The 19417-nt window shown below is 39.3% G+C and overlaps 1 protein-coding gene across 1 annotated transcript in view; it reads right to left on the reverse strand.

The window, feature by feature from the left end:
- LOC140911275 (chondroitin sulfate proteoglycan 4-like) overlaps positions 1 to 19417 on the reverse strand; it is a 70353-nt gene that overhangs the window by 18112 nt on the left and 32824 nt on the right. Inside the window, exons 4-6 of the mRNA XM_073343933.1 lie at positions 18730 to 19200; positions 16867 to 17043; positions 10076 to 10274 (exon numbers count right to left, since the gene is read on the reverse strand). Coding sequence (XP_073200034.1) covers positions 10076 to 10274; positions 16867 to 17043; positions 18730 to 19200 — 847 coding nt within the window. The remainder of the gene's footprint in view (positions 1 to 10075; positions 10275 to 16866; positions 17044 to 18729; positions 19201 to 19417) is intronic.

Below are 19417 nucleotides of genomic sequence, written 5' to 3' on the forward strand. Positions count from 1 at the left end.
CGGGTGTTATCCCCATTCTGACTCTCGCCTTGGATTTAAACAGTTCATACTTGTTCATGTGTTCTTTAGGCATTTCAGCTGCCACCTCAGCTAAGGGTCCACTGAGCTGCGGCCTCAGCTCTACCATGTATTGGTCAGTAGAGATGTTGTACCCAAGGCAGGCCCTTTCGAAGTTTTCTAAGAAGGCCTCAGTATCATCACCTGCCTTGTAGGTGGGGAACTTTCTGGGATGGGAAGTGGTACCTGGAGAAGGATTGCTAGGGTTTGTTGGTATATTCTGCTGGGCCTTTATCCTCTCCACCTCCTCCACATGCTTCCTTGCCTCCATTTCCCTCTTGTGGGCAGCCTCCTGTACCTCCTCCTTCAGCCGCATGAGTTCTATCTGTCTTTCATGTTCCCTTTGTTTTTCCTCAGCCTGAAATTTGGCTAATTCCAGCTGTAGTCGAGCTGAGGATTTGGTCATTCTAACCTCTCTGTTTTTAACTAACTTTACACCTGAGGTTTAGAAATAAACAAACAAAACTTGGCTGTAAAATTTTGCTGTGCTGGAATAGAATACCTATTCTCTGATAGTGATTGTCAGCCTACAGAAAAAGACAATTCCCTTGTCTCTGCTCTGGGCCCAAATTAAAGCAAAAAACCTCGAACTACTTGGGAACCTGCTTACCCAGCCCAAAGAAAAAAAAATTTCTTTTCAAACCTGTGCTCCTTGTAAAACAAAAAAAAAAAAAAATCAAAATCCTAAAAAAAACCCTGCCACTTTTGTCTCCAGGCAAATGGGTAGAGCACACACCCCCTATTTACTTTTAGGAAGAAAAGAAAAAAAAAACAAACCTCTGGGTTGGAAGACTGTGAATTTCCCTGCAGGAGTTAAGTACCCTGCCTCCAGGCAAATGAAACCTGCAATTCACAAGATAATCCCCTTTTGTCTCTGCTTGGCCACAAAGCAGAGAGAAACCAAGCTGCTTTCAGTTTCAAAGCTGCCTTCTGGACTTCCTAAAAATTCCTTTTTAAAATCTGTATTTCTAGTTCAAAAAATCTCAACTGGATCTCAAAATGATTTCAGGTTAATCCCACCGCTGCGCCACCATGTCACGGTTCCTCCCCCACTCTGAACTCTAGGGTACAGATGTGGGGACCTGCATGAAAAACCTCCTAAGCTTATCTTTACCAGCTTAGGTCAAAACTTCCCCAAGGTACAAAATATTACCCCCGTTATCCTTGGAATGGCCGCTACCACCACCAAACTAATACTGGTTACTGGGGAAGAGCTGTTTGGACGCATCCTTCCCCCCAAAATACTTCCCAAAACCTTGCACCCTACTTCCTGGACAAGGTTTGGTAAAAAGCCTCACCAATTCGCCTAGGTGACTACAGACCCAGACCCTTGGATCTTAAGAACAATGAACAATCCTCCCAACACTTGCACTCCCCCTTTCCTGGGAAATGTTGGATAAAAAGCCTCACCAATTTGCATAGGTGACCACAGACCCAAACCCTTGGATCTGAGAACAATGAAAAAGCATTCAGTGTTTTACAAGAAGACTTTTAATAAAAAATAGAAGTAAATAGAAATAAAGAAATCCCCCCTGTAAAATCAGGATGGTAGATATCTTACAGGGTAATTAGATTCAAAAACATAGAGAACCCCTCTAGGCAAAACCTTAAGTTACAAAAAAGATACACAGACAGAAATAGTTATTCTATTCAGCACAATTCTTTTCTCAGCCATTTAAAGAAATCATAATCTAACACATACCTAGCTAGATTACTTACTAAAAGTTCTAAGGCTCCATTCCTGTTCTGTCCCTGGCCAAGACGACTACAGACAGACACACAAACCCTTTGTTTCTCTCCCTCCTCCCAGCTTTTGAAAGTATCTTGTCTCCTCATTGGTCATTTTGGTCAGGTGCCAGCGAGGTTACCTTTAGCTTCTTAACCCTTTACAGGTGAGAGGAGCTTTCCCCTGGCCAGGAGGGATTTCAAAGGGGTTTACCCTTCCCTTTATATTTATGACAGGAGCTACGCCAATTTACATTAAAGGACTATCTGGAGCTTAACCTCTTTATTCTTCCCTTCTTTTTGTTTTAGCAGTGGCACCATCATTAAAGTAGCAATCTGGCCCAGATGCAGTTTTTGCAGGAAAACAACTACAATGGCATTACTTTGGAATACGTTTGTAGAGATAAATAGTCTCTGAGTTTAAGCTGTAGCAATTAAAAATATTCTGCAGCAATTAAAAATATTTCACTTCAAGATAGCTTCACTGAAGAGGACACGCAGTCGCAGGCTAAACTATTACACAGCCAGTGTGTGCTAGAAAGAAATACATTTCTTCTTAGAATCTCCGAGCCTGGATTTACTCTGGCTTGACTGTCAAGCAAAACATGTCCCAATGACTGCTCGTGGGCTGGAATATTGTAAAATTATACTGCCATGCACTACTAGTCCAAAGCTCACAGCACTGCCAGTAAACTGCTGAACAAGTGATGAGTAGGGGATGCTAAAATTATTTTTTAAGAAAAGGATCAATGAAAAATTTAAAATGTTAACTGTTGTCAATAGCTGTTAACATTTACAAGTATCTGCCTGTTGTACTTAATTTAGCTCCTTTATATTGCTATATGAATGTATTTCCTGTAAGCAGAAGAGATCATTGCACACTTTCATGTAACGATCAGCACTTTTTGACAAGTTATAAATTAACATATCAGAAGAATTAATGTTGGTTCTGAGACCACAGTTAATGACTTCCCCAAGGAGTACCCTCAAAACCAGCTAAACAGAATATAAGCTCTAGAAGCTCAAGCTGCATCATTTTTGTTTTTAAAGCTTTAACTTTTCCAATGTTTTTTCTTGATAAAAATGCACAGCCAGTTGCTGATTTAAAGGGCTGACAGGATGTGCCTCAGGTGAGGAGAAAAAGGCTTATTTAGGTTCACTTGCTTTCTGATTAATGTGTATCAAGTGCCTGATAGAAGTAAACAGAAGTTTACTATGGAAGCGGAAGTAGGCCATAAAGAGCTGACTGGATAGCCAGCTCCTATTCACTGACTAACATTATTATAGTATTGTGTTATTTCTATCATAACTGATTTTAAAGGGGCCATTGACTAGTTTGATCAGAATGAAGAAAAGGTGAAGTGAAAAGAAAGGAGGCCAGAGAGAAGAAGGTTGTAATTGTTGCAGTAAGAGATGATGAGGCCCTGGGAAAGGGTAGGGCTGGGAGACTAGAAAGGAACAACCTGATTTCAGTGATACTACAGAGGAAAAATGTGTCGATTTAGTGGCAGATTCTGTGGAGGGAAAGGAGGAAAGAAATGACACAGATTGCAAGCCTGGGTAGGCTGAATGGTGGAATGCTGATCATGACAGAGAAGAGGGGGCTAGGATGGATATGGAAAGAAGGAGAATTTCAGTTTTTACAATACTGAGTTTGAGCTGGTGACAGGACAACCAGGATGAGATGTGGAAGAGACAGATAATAATGCAACACTGAAGGGAGAGGGAAAAGGTGAGGATGAAGACGACCACTTATGACTCACAACATAAGAGTTATTAGTCAAAGTTGTGTGATACCAAAGTGAAAAAGCACAGAGCGCCGAGGGCAGGGCCCTGGAGGACATCAAGAGAGCCAGAGGGAGGATAAACCACTGAAAGAGTGGTCAGAGAGACTAACCAAGAGCCAGAAAAACAAAGTCACTGGTGCCTAGGGATGCAAGAACTTCCAGGAGGATGGAATGATCAACAGTTTAAAAAAATGGCATAATGGATGGAAGAGAGTAAGAAGGGGATCGTTGGCCAGGATAAGGTCGTTGGACACCTTTGGTAAGAGAGGTTCCAGGGAATGGAGGGAGCAGAAGACAGATTGCAGGGGCTGGTTAGTGGAGAGGAAGTCAAAGAAGCAGAGGTAGATGACTGGAGATGAGAAGTTGAGCGACACCTGGCAAGGCAAGCATGGCCAAAAAAGGGGCTCTGAAGACTGGGACAAGAATAGCATATCTCAAGGCAGAGGGAAGGAAACCAGATGAGGAAGATGAAAGTGGTGAGAGAGATATTGAAGGGAGGTCAAGTGTGGACAGGCTCCAGACTGTGATGTTAGAGTTTGAGAATAGAAGAAACACCTCCAAGTCATAGGCCAGGGTGAAGGAGAGAAGAATGCAGGTAGAAGGAGAACCAAAGTGGGAGAAAGCAGGAAAGGTGAAATATTTGCCAGATAGGTCTCCTTTTTCTCTTTGAGGTAATTGGTGTGATTCTAGGCTAAGAGGAAGACTCAAGAGGAGAGTTGTGCAGCATTACAGTTCAGACACAGACTAGGTTCCACACTTCTGATCACTGGAAAATAAACTGTTACAGACTGAGTTTCACAGCCTAAATGAGTGAAAATATCTTTATCTATGTTAATTTCCTATGGCTACAGATGTGCATTTGTCATTTCTCAGACCCAAGTGATGAAGGATTCAGTGCCTCAAACCTAGGACATCACCCTTCTACCTCAATTGCAAGGATTTAACAAAAGGTCAAAATCTTCCCAGAGTCGCTATCGTTAAAATTACTAACTCATTTTTGCTTCATCCCGGATAATCTCTAAGACATAGTTCTTTATTCTGTATTCTTCCTAGTACCCCCTCCTTTCTGCTGCTGAGGTAATAAGGGAATGGAAGAGCATGAGAAGAGAGGTGGTAATAGCTTTATTAAAGCCCACCCTACTTTTATGGGTGAATTGGCTATGGGACACGTTCATTCCTGTAGCTTTCTCACCACTGCCACCTGGGGATCTGTGACCGACCCCTGCTCCTTTCTCATTGCACATGCATTCTCTTTGCAGTAGCAGGAATGAGCAAGCAGAGAAAATCACCCCGTCTCTGGCTTTATCCAGTATCAGGAACAAGCTGTGTGGTGAAGTGGTTGTCCTCCACTGCCGCATGGGAAGTCTGATATCACCCATGGAAAGCATGGGGTAGAATATCATTGATCTGTTCTTCTCCAAGCTGCATTCCTGGAAATCTGCTTTTAAGATGGGGTTTGTGGTTAAGCAGCACACAAATTAGGAACTACGTATAGTGCCTTTCATCAGAGAAGAACCCACACAATTAACATACTGTGGTAACTAAGGCCCCAAAACTATGAGTTTTTTCTATTTAAGAATTGCCCAGGCATGAAGGACTGCTAGTAAAGTGAGAAGAGAGTGTTGAGAGAATAAAAAAGGCCTAACGGCTACATTTCTTCAATAGTTTGAGGAAACTCGGAGCTGTTGCAGCCTTTCACAGAAGTGTTCTGCAGTATAGCTAAAGAGACTTCACCTTTTTCCCTGTCTATGAATGAATTAAAAATCATATTACATTAACATCAAACTGTGATGCAGACAGACTAGTTGCCAGCTCATGCCAAGGCCCCAGGGTCTCAACTGCCAACAAATGCATAGCTGGAACCAGTCTGGCTCACCTGTGTGTTGGTACTGTTAAAACAGGTATGAGATTTATAAGAATGTGTTTAGACTTTATGTCCATTGCTGCATGTACTAATCTCACGTATAATATCTGTATCCCATGTTATAAGGTAATATTTAAGTGTTTGCTCTGTAACTGTAGATCACCAGACGGGAGAGAAGCATTAATGAGTGTGAAATGACTAATTTCCAACAGGATGTGTTGTCTACTGCCCAACAAAGAAGGCCCATCAACATCAGATGAACTATTGTGGACATCAGGGGACAAAAGATTTTGTTGATTGCTACCACCCCCACCCAATGAAAAAGAGACATGCAAGTGAATTCTTCCCAACAGTTGAACTGGCAACGTGAAGCAGAAGGGGAAGGAATAAAAAGCCCTTAAAAAGAGGAACTGTATCTTTTATGCAGCTTGGACTCTGAGGCACAAGGATTACTAAGCATAAGCAAAAGATCTACAGTGCTTGGCCTGAGTTATTATAGAAGCTTCTATTACTTTTTGAAACTTAGGATTGGAACTCATTTGTGTGTGTGTGTGTGTGTGTGTGTATATATATATATATATATATATATATATATGTTTACCTGCTTTAACCTTCTAAATAATCCTCTTATTTCCTTTTCCTAGTTAATAAATCTTTAGATAGTTTATTACAGGATTGGCTACAAGTGTTGGTTTTGGTTTGTGAAGCTGCATTTGACCTGGGCTAAGTGACTGGTCCTTTGGGACTGGAAATACACTAAAAATCACAGCAATATTCAGGTTAAGAGATCATCTATCACAAAAGTAAGCTTACCTGGGTGGCAAGATAGATCTGAGCATCCAAGAGCACTATCTATGACTCAATGGCAAGGCTATTATAGTATTTGATGAGTTTACACTTGATAATTTGTTGCTGAAATCTAAGTATAGAACTCATAACCAATTTGGGGTTTGAGCCCTGGTTCTTAACAGTCTTCCCTGAAGTTGCTACTCACACTTGAGCTTTGCAGGACAGTTTGACACAAACATGGATATGATGTGATGTGCCAGATACACAAGCAAAATGGGAAACTTCCTCGAATCTATTATTATAAATAAAATGTGTACAAAAGAGAAGCCAACTATAAGTAATACAGCTTTGAGCAAAATATTATAAACTTTAGTGACAGAATTTATTTAATTGGCAATTCTGTTAGAAAAGGAAGCGGTTGCATTCATGTTGGTTTCTTTTAGTTTAAGTGATAAAGAGAAGAAGTAAGGCTAATGTTTGCAATCAAACATGCTTATGCTATCCAGTTAGTGAAATACAACTGTGCTGAAAGAGGCAGTAAAAAAAAGGAACTGAAACCAAATACTGTGTTTATAAAGATACTTCACCACAGAGTAGAATAATCAGAAATGTAACGGTTTGAGTAATAATGCACAAATTCAGATTAGCCATACAGACTACCACTGTTGTTAAAAGAAGAACCGAAACGGAAGATTTATAAAGCTATTCTGATTGGCTGGAGAACAACAGTTCTTGAATTGACTTTGCATTGTATAATGGAATATTACATTTAAAGAGTATAAACAAATATGGAGAGACTTTGTACAAACTACATGAATTTTAAACTGGACATTTCACCAGCTAGACAAGCGTTGATGGAGAAATTGCAACTTGACCAAGCATAACTGCAATGCTGACCAAGGGATGCACCAAAAAGGGGCCCATGGAAAGCAACATGCTGAGGTAAGTTGCTGACTGGAACAAACCAGTCAGTGTTCAAGGAATGTCCCAAGATGATTGCACCGGTTATGGCCTAACTTTTCTTACACAAGCTGGTGCAATAAGGTGTGTTAAACAAAGAGACTGCAAAATTCCAGTCCCAGTGACAAGAGCTCAAAAGCCAATGTCTTGTCCCTGACTGAGGAGATGATTCTCATTCTGACTGGACAATTCAAATCTTTGGAAAGAGATCTGTCATAATCTGATTGGTCAATGCCACCATTTACAAGAAGAAAAATCAAATTGGACCACACAGCAGATATAGAATAAAATGGCCTGTCTCCTTCAATGCATTGCTTCCCAAAAGCCAAAGACACCTGGAAAGGAGAAGACTGAGGTCCTGGACCAGCCACCTGGGAGTCTTCCTGGTGACAACAAGAACCTACCTCAGATAGGCATTTTTAACTGTCTTTTATTAATTTTGAGCAAGTTGGATTGCCTGGTAGCGTATTAGGAAAAGACTACAGTCATGTGCATCCTTTGCTCCATCAGCGTTTGCAGTGTCAACTCCTGCTGTGAACAATAACTGAACTGAAAGCTGACAGCTGAGCACAGATTTGGTGAGAAGTACCATATAGAATTTCTCTTGGATAATGATTCAAATCAGTCAATTGACCACTTCCTGAAACTGAGTACCTAATTAATAAGTAAGTGTACGTGCTTGTGTATGTGTTTTAAAGATTGTCAGTTATATTATTTCTCTTTGTTTTGGAACAGATTCCAATCAAAATTTTTTTAAAGTAGCTTTAAAACTGAGCAAGTTACAGTTAGTAACTAAGATTGTAGAACTGTACATGTGTCTATCATAGCTAATAGTTTCATACTGTCTTTCAAATTCTAGGTGTATACAGACATAAGATGAGACCAGGTGAGTGAGCTTCTTGTACAGCCCTCAGTCGAAATAATCTGTCATACATTTAGGAGTTTATTTTAGGTAGATAGGAGTGTTAGTCAGATCATTCATTGGGAAATAGGTTAAAAGGGTTGACTACTATAGATCTATTGGGAAGGAGACCGTGGCGAATTGGTATGTATAATAATTGACCAAACAGTTTTGTGATTCAATTTTGGATTGTTTTCCCTCTGTTGTCTTAGCAACACTGGAGTTGATAACCAATTGGCATAAGTCAGGCCCTATCCTGAAGGAATCAGTCAAAAATCTAAGTCTCCTTCACAATAGAGTAACTATGTGTAAGTATTATTTTGTGTTGTGGTTGTGTAATTTGATTTTGAAAACCTAAATATCAACCAGTTTTCTAATTTATGTAGCCAAATCACAGTCCAATACCATTTTTGTCTTCTTATATCCTATACTATTAGCTACTGTTCTTAAGGATGTTTAGTAAACTCTTTAAAACTAATTGAATACTTTTTCTTTAGTGAAGCAGTCAAAATCAAAAGAACCGTAAATCAGGTGATGCTGCAGGTAATCAGTTACTTAACACAGGTTTGTTTTATAATACACACTTATAATCTTTCTTATAATACACACTGAAATATGAACAATACAGAAAAATCATTTCACCCACTACAGAAATGCAGCCACCTCTGGGTGAAATGCAGCAACTGACAAACAGCACACAGCAACCATACGCAAGAGTTTAGAAGAGGCATTAAGGAATACTATACACCTAAAGAATGCTATATCCAGTTGAAACTGCAGAAGAAATTAAGGTAGGTAAATATAGAAGCTGACATCTAGCTGAAACACTAGAGTTAAGAATACTTCCCTTACAAAAAGTCCCTTGAGAACCCTAACAACAAATGGTCAGAAACTCAGTTTTACATCTCATTTGAAAGATGGCATCTTCAGCATCACAGTGTTCCCTAACACAAAATGCAGGCATCAGTTCAGTACTGACACAGAAGGAAAAATACCGTATACTAAGATACAGCCTTTCCTATCCCTCCACACAGCTAAAACTCTCATCAGGCTCCCATCTCACATCTCAATTACTGCAACATCCTTTTCTGTGGCCTTAACAAATGAAATCTTTTCCTGCTCATATCCATTCAGAATGCTGCTACTTAGATCATTTTCCTAGCCTGTTACTTTGACCATATCACCCCTCTCCTTGCATTCCTTCACTGGCTCTTCTCTATCTCCATCAAACTTGACTTCACTTTCAAGGCCCTTCACAATCTATCTCCATCTGACATATCATCTCTCATTCAATATTGATATGTCGACTCCCACCTCCAATCAGCCCATGATGTCAGCCTCCATTGGTCACTTGTTAAATTTTCAAACAGGCATCTTCATGCTTTCACCCATGCCACCTTTCACATTTGGAAGAAGCTTCCCCTAACATCCTCAAAACTAGCTCATTATGTACCTTCAAACCCCTTCTTAAAACTCTCCCTTGCTGTGAGGCCTACAGAAAGCTTGAGAGCGGCTTGGCTGCTGCTGTGCTGAGACCAATGCCTATCGTGCTGACCAATACTGTGTCACTGTTTCCTTGTATCCCTGATGGTCTGCCTGTATCCAGCTGTTGTCTCTTGTCTTATACTTAAATTTGTAAGCTCTTTGGAGACAGGACTGGTTTTTGTTTTGTGTTCGTACAGCATGTAGGACAATGGGGTCCTGATCCATGACTAAGGCTGCTAGGTGCTATGGTAATACAAATAAATCAATCAATAAATCTACTGAATTATCAATACTCTTCCTACAACACCTAGGTGTTTGCTGGAAGTTATCTACTCAGGTAACGACCTGAACCCTTCCCTGTTTGGCTTGTGAGATTATACATCACTTAATTAGTACTTCTAAAATTACATCATGTTACAAGAATATCTCCATGGGATTACATCTGTGAATATCCCCATAGGATTACATAACAGAATATTCCCACATGGTAGTTTTAGAACTACCTACCATTGTGTACAAACACCAGCTGTCCTTCCATTATATGAGCCTGGGTAAAATTAAGGATGCTTTTGTTTGGAGAAGACTTAAGAGCCAAGTGGCCATTGCTAGGTTGAGTAATAGAGTACACTAGCTCTGATGCTGAGGAGTCTTTATCTTCTGCACAGAGGTCATCAACTGTTATTTCCGTAACTGAGCCCACCCAAACCTTAAAAAACAAAAACAGAAGAAAAAATTACATAGATTGGATTGATTCACTGTATCTCATGTTGCTAAAACAGGTAACCCTGTAATCCAGTATGGTTTCTTATCATTGACTGTAGTGTTTAACATTCTGAAATTATTTAAAACTTCAAGGTATCGAGCGACACCAACAAACAACCTAACCAGTTTTAAAATGCAGCTTGATATGTTATATAATCTTGTTTATGAACAGGATTAGATAACGTGGTTATCTGCGGCAGCAGGGAACTGGACTTGATGACCCAGGAAGATCCCTCCAGACCTGTCCATCAACCAACTCCTGCATAAATCAGTATTTCAGAGGAAAGTGCAAATGTCTGACAGTGTCTGTATTCTGACAAATGCAGCAGTTTATTTCATGGAGTGTTAGAGCCATGTTCTTCCCCGTCGGCAAAACACTCAGCGCCCTCAACTTCCAGTGCAGTAAATGGCACTAGATATGTCACAAATTTGGGCCATAAGAAAGACAACAGATTAAAATACAATACAACTACTAATAAAAAGGCAACACTTTTTTTTAAACTAAATATTTTCTTTCAACTCCCACCTACTCACAATATGCACCAAGGGCTCAATCCTGTAAAGGACTGGTAACTCTTGGAGGTACTGACTGCATGGGAGATGAAGGCACGCAACACTTCTGACAGTTGCTCAGCACTTTGAGCCAAGGCCTAAACTGAGACAAAAAACTAGAGTTTATGAACACAGCATAAAACCCACTACTTTAATTCTAGCAATTCTAGTGCAAACATGACACGTGTTTCTGTGTCTTCAGGGCAATGATAAGGCCCTGGGTTTACTCAGGTTTACAGGCAGACGAGCACTGTAAGTACTGATGTCCCAGGAGGGGAGCATTGTGTGGGCTTCATTTAATTTTGGGCGGTTATTTTCTGATTTGAAAGAAAAGAGCAACTGTTGGCTTTACTTTTGATCTGTTTGCATTTTTAATTATGGGTTAAGGTGCCTAGAGCCCGGGATAGGACATATCTATTATAAACTAAAATCAAGTCCATAGATATTCAACACATGCACACCAGCTCATCCCATGAAGAGTTGATTTATAGCAAGGATCGGCAACCTTTGGCCCGTGGCCCACCAGGGAAAGCCGTTGGCAGGCCGGGACGGTTTGTTTACCTGCTGCATCTGCAGGTTTGGCCGATTGCAGCTCCCACTGACCGTGGTTTGCCGCTCCAGGCCAGTGGGGGCTGCAGGAAGCGGCGTCCAACACATCCCTCAGCCCATGACGCTTCCCACAGCCCCCATTGGCCTGGAGCAGTGAACCGCAGCCAGTGGGAGCTGCAATCAGCCAAACCTGCAGACGCTGTAAGTAAACAAACCAGCCCAGCCTGCCAGCGGCTTTCCCTGGTGGGCCACGGGCCAAAGGTTGCCAATCCCTGATTTATAATATAAAATCTTTGATAATCAACAGTTCTACTTAAGGTGCAGAACAGATACCATAATGTACCTCTCTGACTTTTAGTGTATTAATAATATCATATTGCATTTGATTCCATTGGCTTTTCTTACCTCTGCCCAATTCCTGCTCTTTAATTCATTATCAATAGCTATTTGATGGTAAGGTTATGTTAGTAGTTTAATGAGGAAAAAAATATCCTTGACAAAAGTTATTTCACTTCTCCTAAAAACAAAGATAGGAGATTTCTTCCTGATCCCAACAACTAAGCATTTTTTCTTCAGGAAACATGAGCTTTTGTAATTTTTTTTTTTTATGGGCTAATCTTTGAAAACAAAGATGTATCTTTAAAGATACATGATAACTGATGATAAATGCTGACTTTTTAATAATTTCCACTATGTAAAGGTTTTATTGCCACTTGTTTGATCTGTAACCACCCCAAACTCTTGTCAGTAATACCTTTATATCACATCATCCTGTACATAGAAAAATATAATACATTGCATATAAATGGTAAAACACTAGGGAGAATATTTACAAAAGAGCATGCAAATGTGTAGCCATGTGTAACGCCAATGCTAAACCTCCGCATGAATTTTCTTCATTCCAACTTAAGAAATAATAGGGCTTTTTAGCTATAAAGATATTGTTTATTCCATGCCTCCACAGCACGCTTACACACAATGCCTTTTTTGTGTGCACACTGTGTTAAGATTCTCCATTTGCTGTATAATGTGATACATGAGGAATGAAAGGAGATCCATGAGATGAAATGGAATGTAACGAGGCAAAACACTTGAAATACTGCAAATACTTTACAAGTGACTTATTTGCATCACACAGGGTGGAGATCAAGGTTTCCTTAAGAACAGAATAAAAAAAGTATGCAGAACTTCCGAGATGTCACTAATTCAGCATTTGCCTAACACATTCCACTACTACAGTGGCAGGAAGGTTCATGACCTTGCTTGCTGAGAAATGAAAAATACTCCATTGACCTAATCCAGTGTTCTGCTTATAGAGATACCCTGTTAAGCAGAATTAATTAACAAGAAGGATAATAACTGTTAGATTTTTTTAAAGAAAAATTCCACATATATGAAAATATAGCCACCTTGTGGCTACATTGCAGTACAGCACACCTTACTACTACTAAATCTTACTTAAATGCATAGATAAACGGGACCAGCAGAGTAAGGATTTTTATTTTCTCTAACCTGAATCCCCCTGATTTTTGCAAAAATGCTGCTTAAAACATGCTTAACTTTAAAAGTTTCTGTTTAAGACACAATGAAGTGAATGGGTTTCAAATGTGTGCTTGATGTTTACCATATACTCAAGAGCTGTCATGAATAGGGACAATCTTAAGCCCATATTTGTGAGCTTTTCTGAATCAGAGCTCTCATCTGTTTGCTATTCTCTGACAGGGTTTCTCTTTCTGATTGTTCAACTGGACTAAAAGTCCTGGCAATTCCCTTCTAATTGTTTAGAATACTTATGGTTTTAAGTTACAGAGTGAAATTAAAGACTATCGTTTCTCGTATTAATAAAACTTTTCAAATCTGTTATGTTCATGCAAATATTGCAGAATGATACAGAAGTTCAAAAAAAGGAAAATCCAATAGCCCTCATCCCTTTAAAAACAAAACATCACCCACACACAAACACTAAGGGAAGAAAAAAACCCTGCTTTGTTCACCACCCTGATACCAATCATAAACACTGTGGTTTAAAGAGGGAATGTTGAGGAGGCCTCAGAAGTGAGGGAATTGGAGTAGAAGGAATCACTTTACATTTGAGTAAGTTTGACAGTTTGTTGTGTTTGGCAAAAAGTCCCATAACAAGACTAAAATGTAACTTCAATATCCATCTGGAGACCACCAAGAGCATAATACTAACTTCCATAGGGGCCCTCCGTTGCTAATGGATGCCCATAAAGGGATCTGATACTTTTAACATTTTTGTTCTGCTTTGTTACTGATTTAGCTGTTCTTTTAAGAGCTTTGTTACACCCCAATCTTGCAAGCTTGCTCATGTGCTTAGCTTTATGCACTGTGAGGAGTAAACAGTGTGTAAAGTTATAACATGAACTAGTGTTTGCAGGATCAGGACCTTATTCTGTAGTAGGCAACATGACCAAATCTATTGCTTGAAATGCAAAAGTTTCTTGCAAGAAAGGTTATCCTCTAAACAAGGTCTTGCAACAAGGTCAACAAAGTGGTTTTCAGGGAATTTTCATTCAAGTTTGTACATTTACTTCTTATCTCTAAAAAGGTATAAATTAAGCCAGGGCTATTGTATTTAAAAATACATAGATTACTACAAGCAGGTTAAAATTCAACAGCTAGCAATACAAGATTCCCAGATGAGCAAGCACAGCCCGGCTGGAACCTCGAATTTAGCAAGTTTCACCCTAGGTAAGCACTGCCTTGGAACTCCCAGCTGATGATAATAGTCAGCACTGAGCCAGGCTGTCAGTTCAAGAAAAATCTTTATAATCCACTTTTCCCCCATCTATTTTAGGCATTCATCTTGGTTTAAAGTGATTGGTTGGAATAAATCAGATTCTCCAGCTTTGTATAGTGTGCACAGAACTATCAGAAACGCAATAGTTCTATATTAAGAACAGGGTATGTAAGCACAGTAAAGGGTCAAGCGTGACAAGCAAAACCACAGTCATGAATACAAGAACCATGGGTTTGGTGTAGGCAGGCTGCCCAATTGAGTAGATAGCATTTTATCTATGTTCTGGATGACTGACCTATTTCAGGATTAGATTGAAAAGTTGTGTTATTTATTTATATTTTAAAATAAAGGTACATTTTGGGTCTGCCAATCAACTTCATGTGTTCCTATGAAGCCTGGTCTTAACAATCATTTAAAAAAAATCAGTGTGCTGTGCTGCTGGGTCTCAATTCTGTCAAAGGATAGTTCTTCAAAGCAATTATACACAAGGAAAGAGAAATCAAGAAGTAGTCTTGGTGGACACCTTTCCCCTGGGTGTATTACTAGATTACAGTTAATACCTGCGGTGTTGACGTCTGAAGAACCCCACCAGTGGGTAATTATCCTCCCCTGCGGGAGTTTACTGTGTAATACTTGATGCCTTCTTCGAGAAAATTGCCAAATTGTCAGGACTCAGCCTGGTGTAAAAGCCTAATATCATGGTGCACTGTAGTGTGGATGAATGCCCACAGTGGGTAAAGGCCATCACTGTGAAGCACAACATTGCTAAAACTGATTAGTATAAATTATTATATTTTCTCTTTTTTTCTTCTGTGAAAAGGTTTATGGATGATGCTAAAATACTGTAATCTCTACAGTACTCAATCTGTCTACACAACACTCAAATACCATTCATACTCAGGATTAAATGCAAACTGGTTTTAAATGTTATAATTTGTAAATTGCACTGTGCTATACTATATAACATTATCCTCCTTCAAATCCCTCCTTTAAAAAACTCTTCTCTGGTGTGATGCCTACAATATACTTGCAGCTCATTTACTGTTAGACAGCTGATATGCCGTGACCACCATTTTTCAAGATGTTCAATATCATTTTATTATCTGTACTCCTACCCCCCACCCATGTATGTTTGTTTTAGTCACCAGTCATCTACTCTTCAGGGCAGGACTGTCTCCTATGTTTTTATAGTGTCTAGGACAAGGGGGCTCCGGCCTGCAGGCACAGTTGTAATATAGATAATAATCCTCTCACATTTATGTAAATCTGGAATTATACCACTGAAGCAAATCGAGCCACACCAATGTGAAATAGGGATGAGAAGAAACCATCCTTTATTCTTTACAAGATAGAATGGTTAGTTAAATGCTATCTACGGTTACTAGGAGAAAAAAATAGACCAATTCTACAATCTTCAATTCCACAAGTTCTTTGGGAACTATACAAAGTAAGCAGGCTTTGGGTGTTTCAGAATATTATCTTTAATTCATAATTAACAGCCACACCCAACAAACCTACAGTAATAGAGAGTAGTAGCTCCAGTCTCTCTAGTAATACTGTGAGGAGCTGGTAACAGCTCACCTTAAGTGATCACTCTCGTTACACACAGTGTGTATGGTAACACACATTGTTTCATGTTCTCCATGTATATAAATCTCCACACTGTATTTTCCACTGAATGCATCCGATGAAGTGAGTTGTAGCTCCCGAAAGCTCATGCTCAAAGAAATTGGTTAGTCTCTAAGGTGCCACAAGTACTCCTTTTCTTTTTGCGAATACAGACTAACATGGCTGCTACTCTGAAAACTGTGAGGAGTGGTTCTATTTTGGACCATTATATAATACAATATTATTATTTTTATTAGGACTTTTAAAAAAATCTGCATACATTTTCTGAGGGAAACTCATATCTCCTATCAGAAATGTCAGATACTTAGTCAATTCCCTAAAGCATAGTAAGTGGGTGAAACTCTGTTCTCTTACACCTATGCTGTCTCCACTGACTTCAGTGGGAGCTGCAGAGATACAACAAAGAGCAGAATTACTCTCAGTGGGCCTGATCCTCAGGAATAGCTCAGAGGTGCTAGGCACAGAATCCGAGGGATGGTGCAAAAATAATCTGAAGCCGCCTTTATGGTCCCTCAATCCTGAAGCCTGCCAAAGGCCAATGCCTCAAGACTGCTCTGACTTACGCTGCTTAGTAACTGCATCCAAGTTGCCATTACTCCTGCCAGGGAATGTTAAAACACAGCAGTGCTCCATCCATACACCCTTCACCGCCACGTGTCCCATGTCAAGGCCAAGAGGAGCCAGTGGCACAGATCCAGCTATAAGGCCCTAGGCCACTCAGGGATTCCTCTTAGACAAAAGTAATCATCAGCCAGACTCTTAGGTGTGTTTAAGGTCTGCTTTGCACTACCAGGACAGCACAACGCAAACTTAGCAAGAGCCAGGATCTGATCCCATATGTATAAACAATTGTCACAGTATCCAATCTATCTTCAGAGCCTATCACCATGGTATCTAAGCATCACAACTGGCTTCTAGTACATAACATATTTCCAGGTTTACACATATCTATCTCTAGTCTCTGTGTTATTATTGTCCTATAAAATAACGTCAAGCTAAAAATGAAGATTTTAAAATTATAAAGACGAAAGTATGCAGAACTTACCCTAAGTATTTTGTTTGTACTTATAACAGGAGCTTCATCATTTACCGACGTAACAGTCACAAATATAGTTTGGGGCAAACTTTGTTTCCACAGTTCTGTGTTATTTGCTATGACAGTAAAATTGTCAGTCAGCCCCTCACTACCATCATGAATATAGTAGATTAATTCTTGCTCTACCTGAAAAATAAATGGACTGAAAATTAAAGAAATTAAAACAAAAACTGTTTTGAAATTTTAAACAAAAAGCATTCAACCATTCCAGCTCTGCAATAATTCTCTTTCAGCCTTCACGATCCCATACTTCTCCCTCTGATGCACACTCTTCTATCTCTAGCATATCAGATTGCACATGAGCATTTGGTTATTCTGAAACAACCTCAGATATAGAAAGGCATGTATGCAACTGTATCAGAAGGTCAGAGACAAACCAATAAATCCCAAAGAACTCATATAAAAATAGCTAAAGCACAGTTAAGAGGGTTCATTTTTGAAAATCAGTTAAGTGTTTCATTTTTATTTAGAAGAGGCAAAATGACTTAAGACATCACTATCTGCAGTTGAAAGTCAAATTTCTGTTTTTGGGCCATAAAAATTAAAAATCTCATATTCATTAACATTTGTCAAAGGTTAACACATTTCAGTTTATGCATTTTGAAACAAGTTAAAAATTGAAACCTTCAAATTAGAGAGTTTTCATTCAGATGTAAAGTAACCCTCAACTATGTTGGCAGTATAAGATACCTGTCAGGCTTCTATTCATTTTGAATTGTTGACTTATTACATCCTATGCCATTTAAGACAATTTAGCATATTCGGAAGTCTGAAAAGTAGTATAAAATCATACATATTCATGTCTGGGCAGGAGTTATCCCACTGGAATATGACATATCAAAATAATACATAATGTAGATCTTTATTTTCAAATAAGCATATTAAGCAATATATATCTTTTTATGTGCATCAAACACCCATAACTCTGGTGTAAATTTTTGAAAGGGGAAAATACTTTGCAAACCTTCAGTATGTTATTTTGCATCAAACAATTATTATTTGAAGCTGGTGAATCACAAAACATCTTGCCATAACCCCTGCTCCTGCCCCATGCCAAGGGACTGGGTGGAGTCTCCATCACTTGAAGTCTTTAAATAAAAATTGGATGTCTTTCTTAAAAACATGCTCTAGCTCAACCACAAGTACGGGTTTGATGTAGGAATTACTTGATGAAATAATGTGCTCACTGTTATGCAGGAGATCAGACTAGAACATCATAATGGTTTGTTCTGGCCTTAAAAATAGATGATTTTGAGACCCTCACTGGCTTTCTCACCTTTTTCATAGCCCTTTAAGGCTACACAAAACTTATTAGCACTTGTATCTTATCATGGAGACTCCACTTTCTCTGCTCCACCAACAACACTGATATTTGTTCACTTCCCCACTAAGCACATCCAAGGTTTCTTCCTTGCCACTAGTTTGACATTCACTCAGAACTCGACTGGAAAACAATGTCCTCCCCCTCAACCCTGCTACTTCTACCATGACTTTTGCAGGAAACTGCCAACTAGTAATGGTTAAATAGGGCCTATTAGGGAATTGTGACATATCTTATTTGTATCTTGTAGCTGCAGGCATATAAAAACATATGTGTACCTGTCATTGTTTCCCTCATTCTCCCTTCTCCATTTCATCTTGTCTTAGACAGTAATCTCCTCAGGTAAAGGTCTGCCCTTTATTGAGTTTGTATAGTGCCTAGCACACCTGACCTGCAGGTGTGACTGCAATACATATAATAATCAGCAATTTAAAAATACTCAAACAAAAAAAGGACTGACATTTAGATCAAGCTTACCACAGTCAGATTACCTGTTTTTTGGTAAATTTGGTTAACTTCACTCCAGGAAAGCGAAAGTTTCCAACGTGCCCATTCTTTGGTGGCTCAACTAAAATAAATTCACAACTGAGTCCTGTGAAATGCTGGTTAGAAATTTTTAGATAGTCTTCCACCAGAGCTTTAGAACCACCTTCTATTACTGTAAAGTTCTGCACTTCTAATGGAATCAGCTTTGGGATGACATCTACAGAGATTTCTATTCCATTGACCACTCGGATGCCATTGGTCACATCCAACGAAAAATGGTCTTGCAGCTGGTCAGAAACTGTCTGCACATACTGAATGTTGCCATCATCAATATCTTGCTGGGTAAAGGTCAAAACTGGCTTTTGTTCTGCACCAAGGTAACCTTCTTCTGATGCAAACTTCCGAATGTATCCATGCACTGGAGGAGCCCTTAATGTGAATACTATCTCTGATGGAGAACTGTTTTCATGCACAACCTTAAAATTATACATACACAAAAAGTCATTCAAGTAAAAACAAGACAATTTCTTCTTTAATTCTATTCTGAATTTCTCACTTCTGTTCTCACTGGGACAGTAAATCATGGATTATTTATCCACCGGTTTGGCTGGAATTCTCTATTTATAAACATTATATCTGCAAATGCCTAGCACAATGCATTTCCAGTATTATATTAAGTAGATGCATGTTAGG

This window comes from Lepidochelys kempii, chromosome 5 (genome assembly GCF_965140265.1).
Source record: "Lepidochelys kempii isolate rLepKem1 chromosome 5, rLepKem1.hap2, whole genome shotgun sequence".
In the NCBI taxonomy this organism is placed as follows: Eukaryota; Metazoa; Chordata; order Testudines; family Cheloniidae; genus Lepidochelys; species Lepidochelys kempii.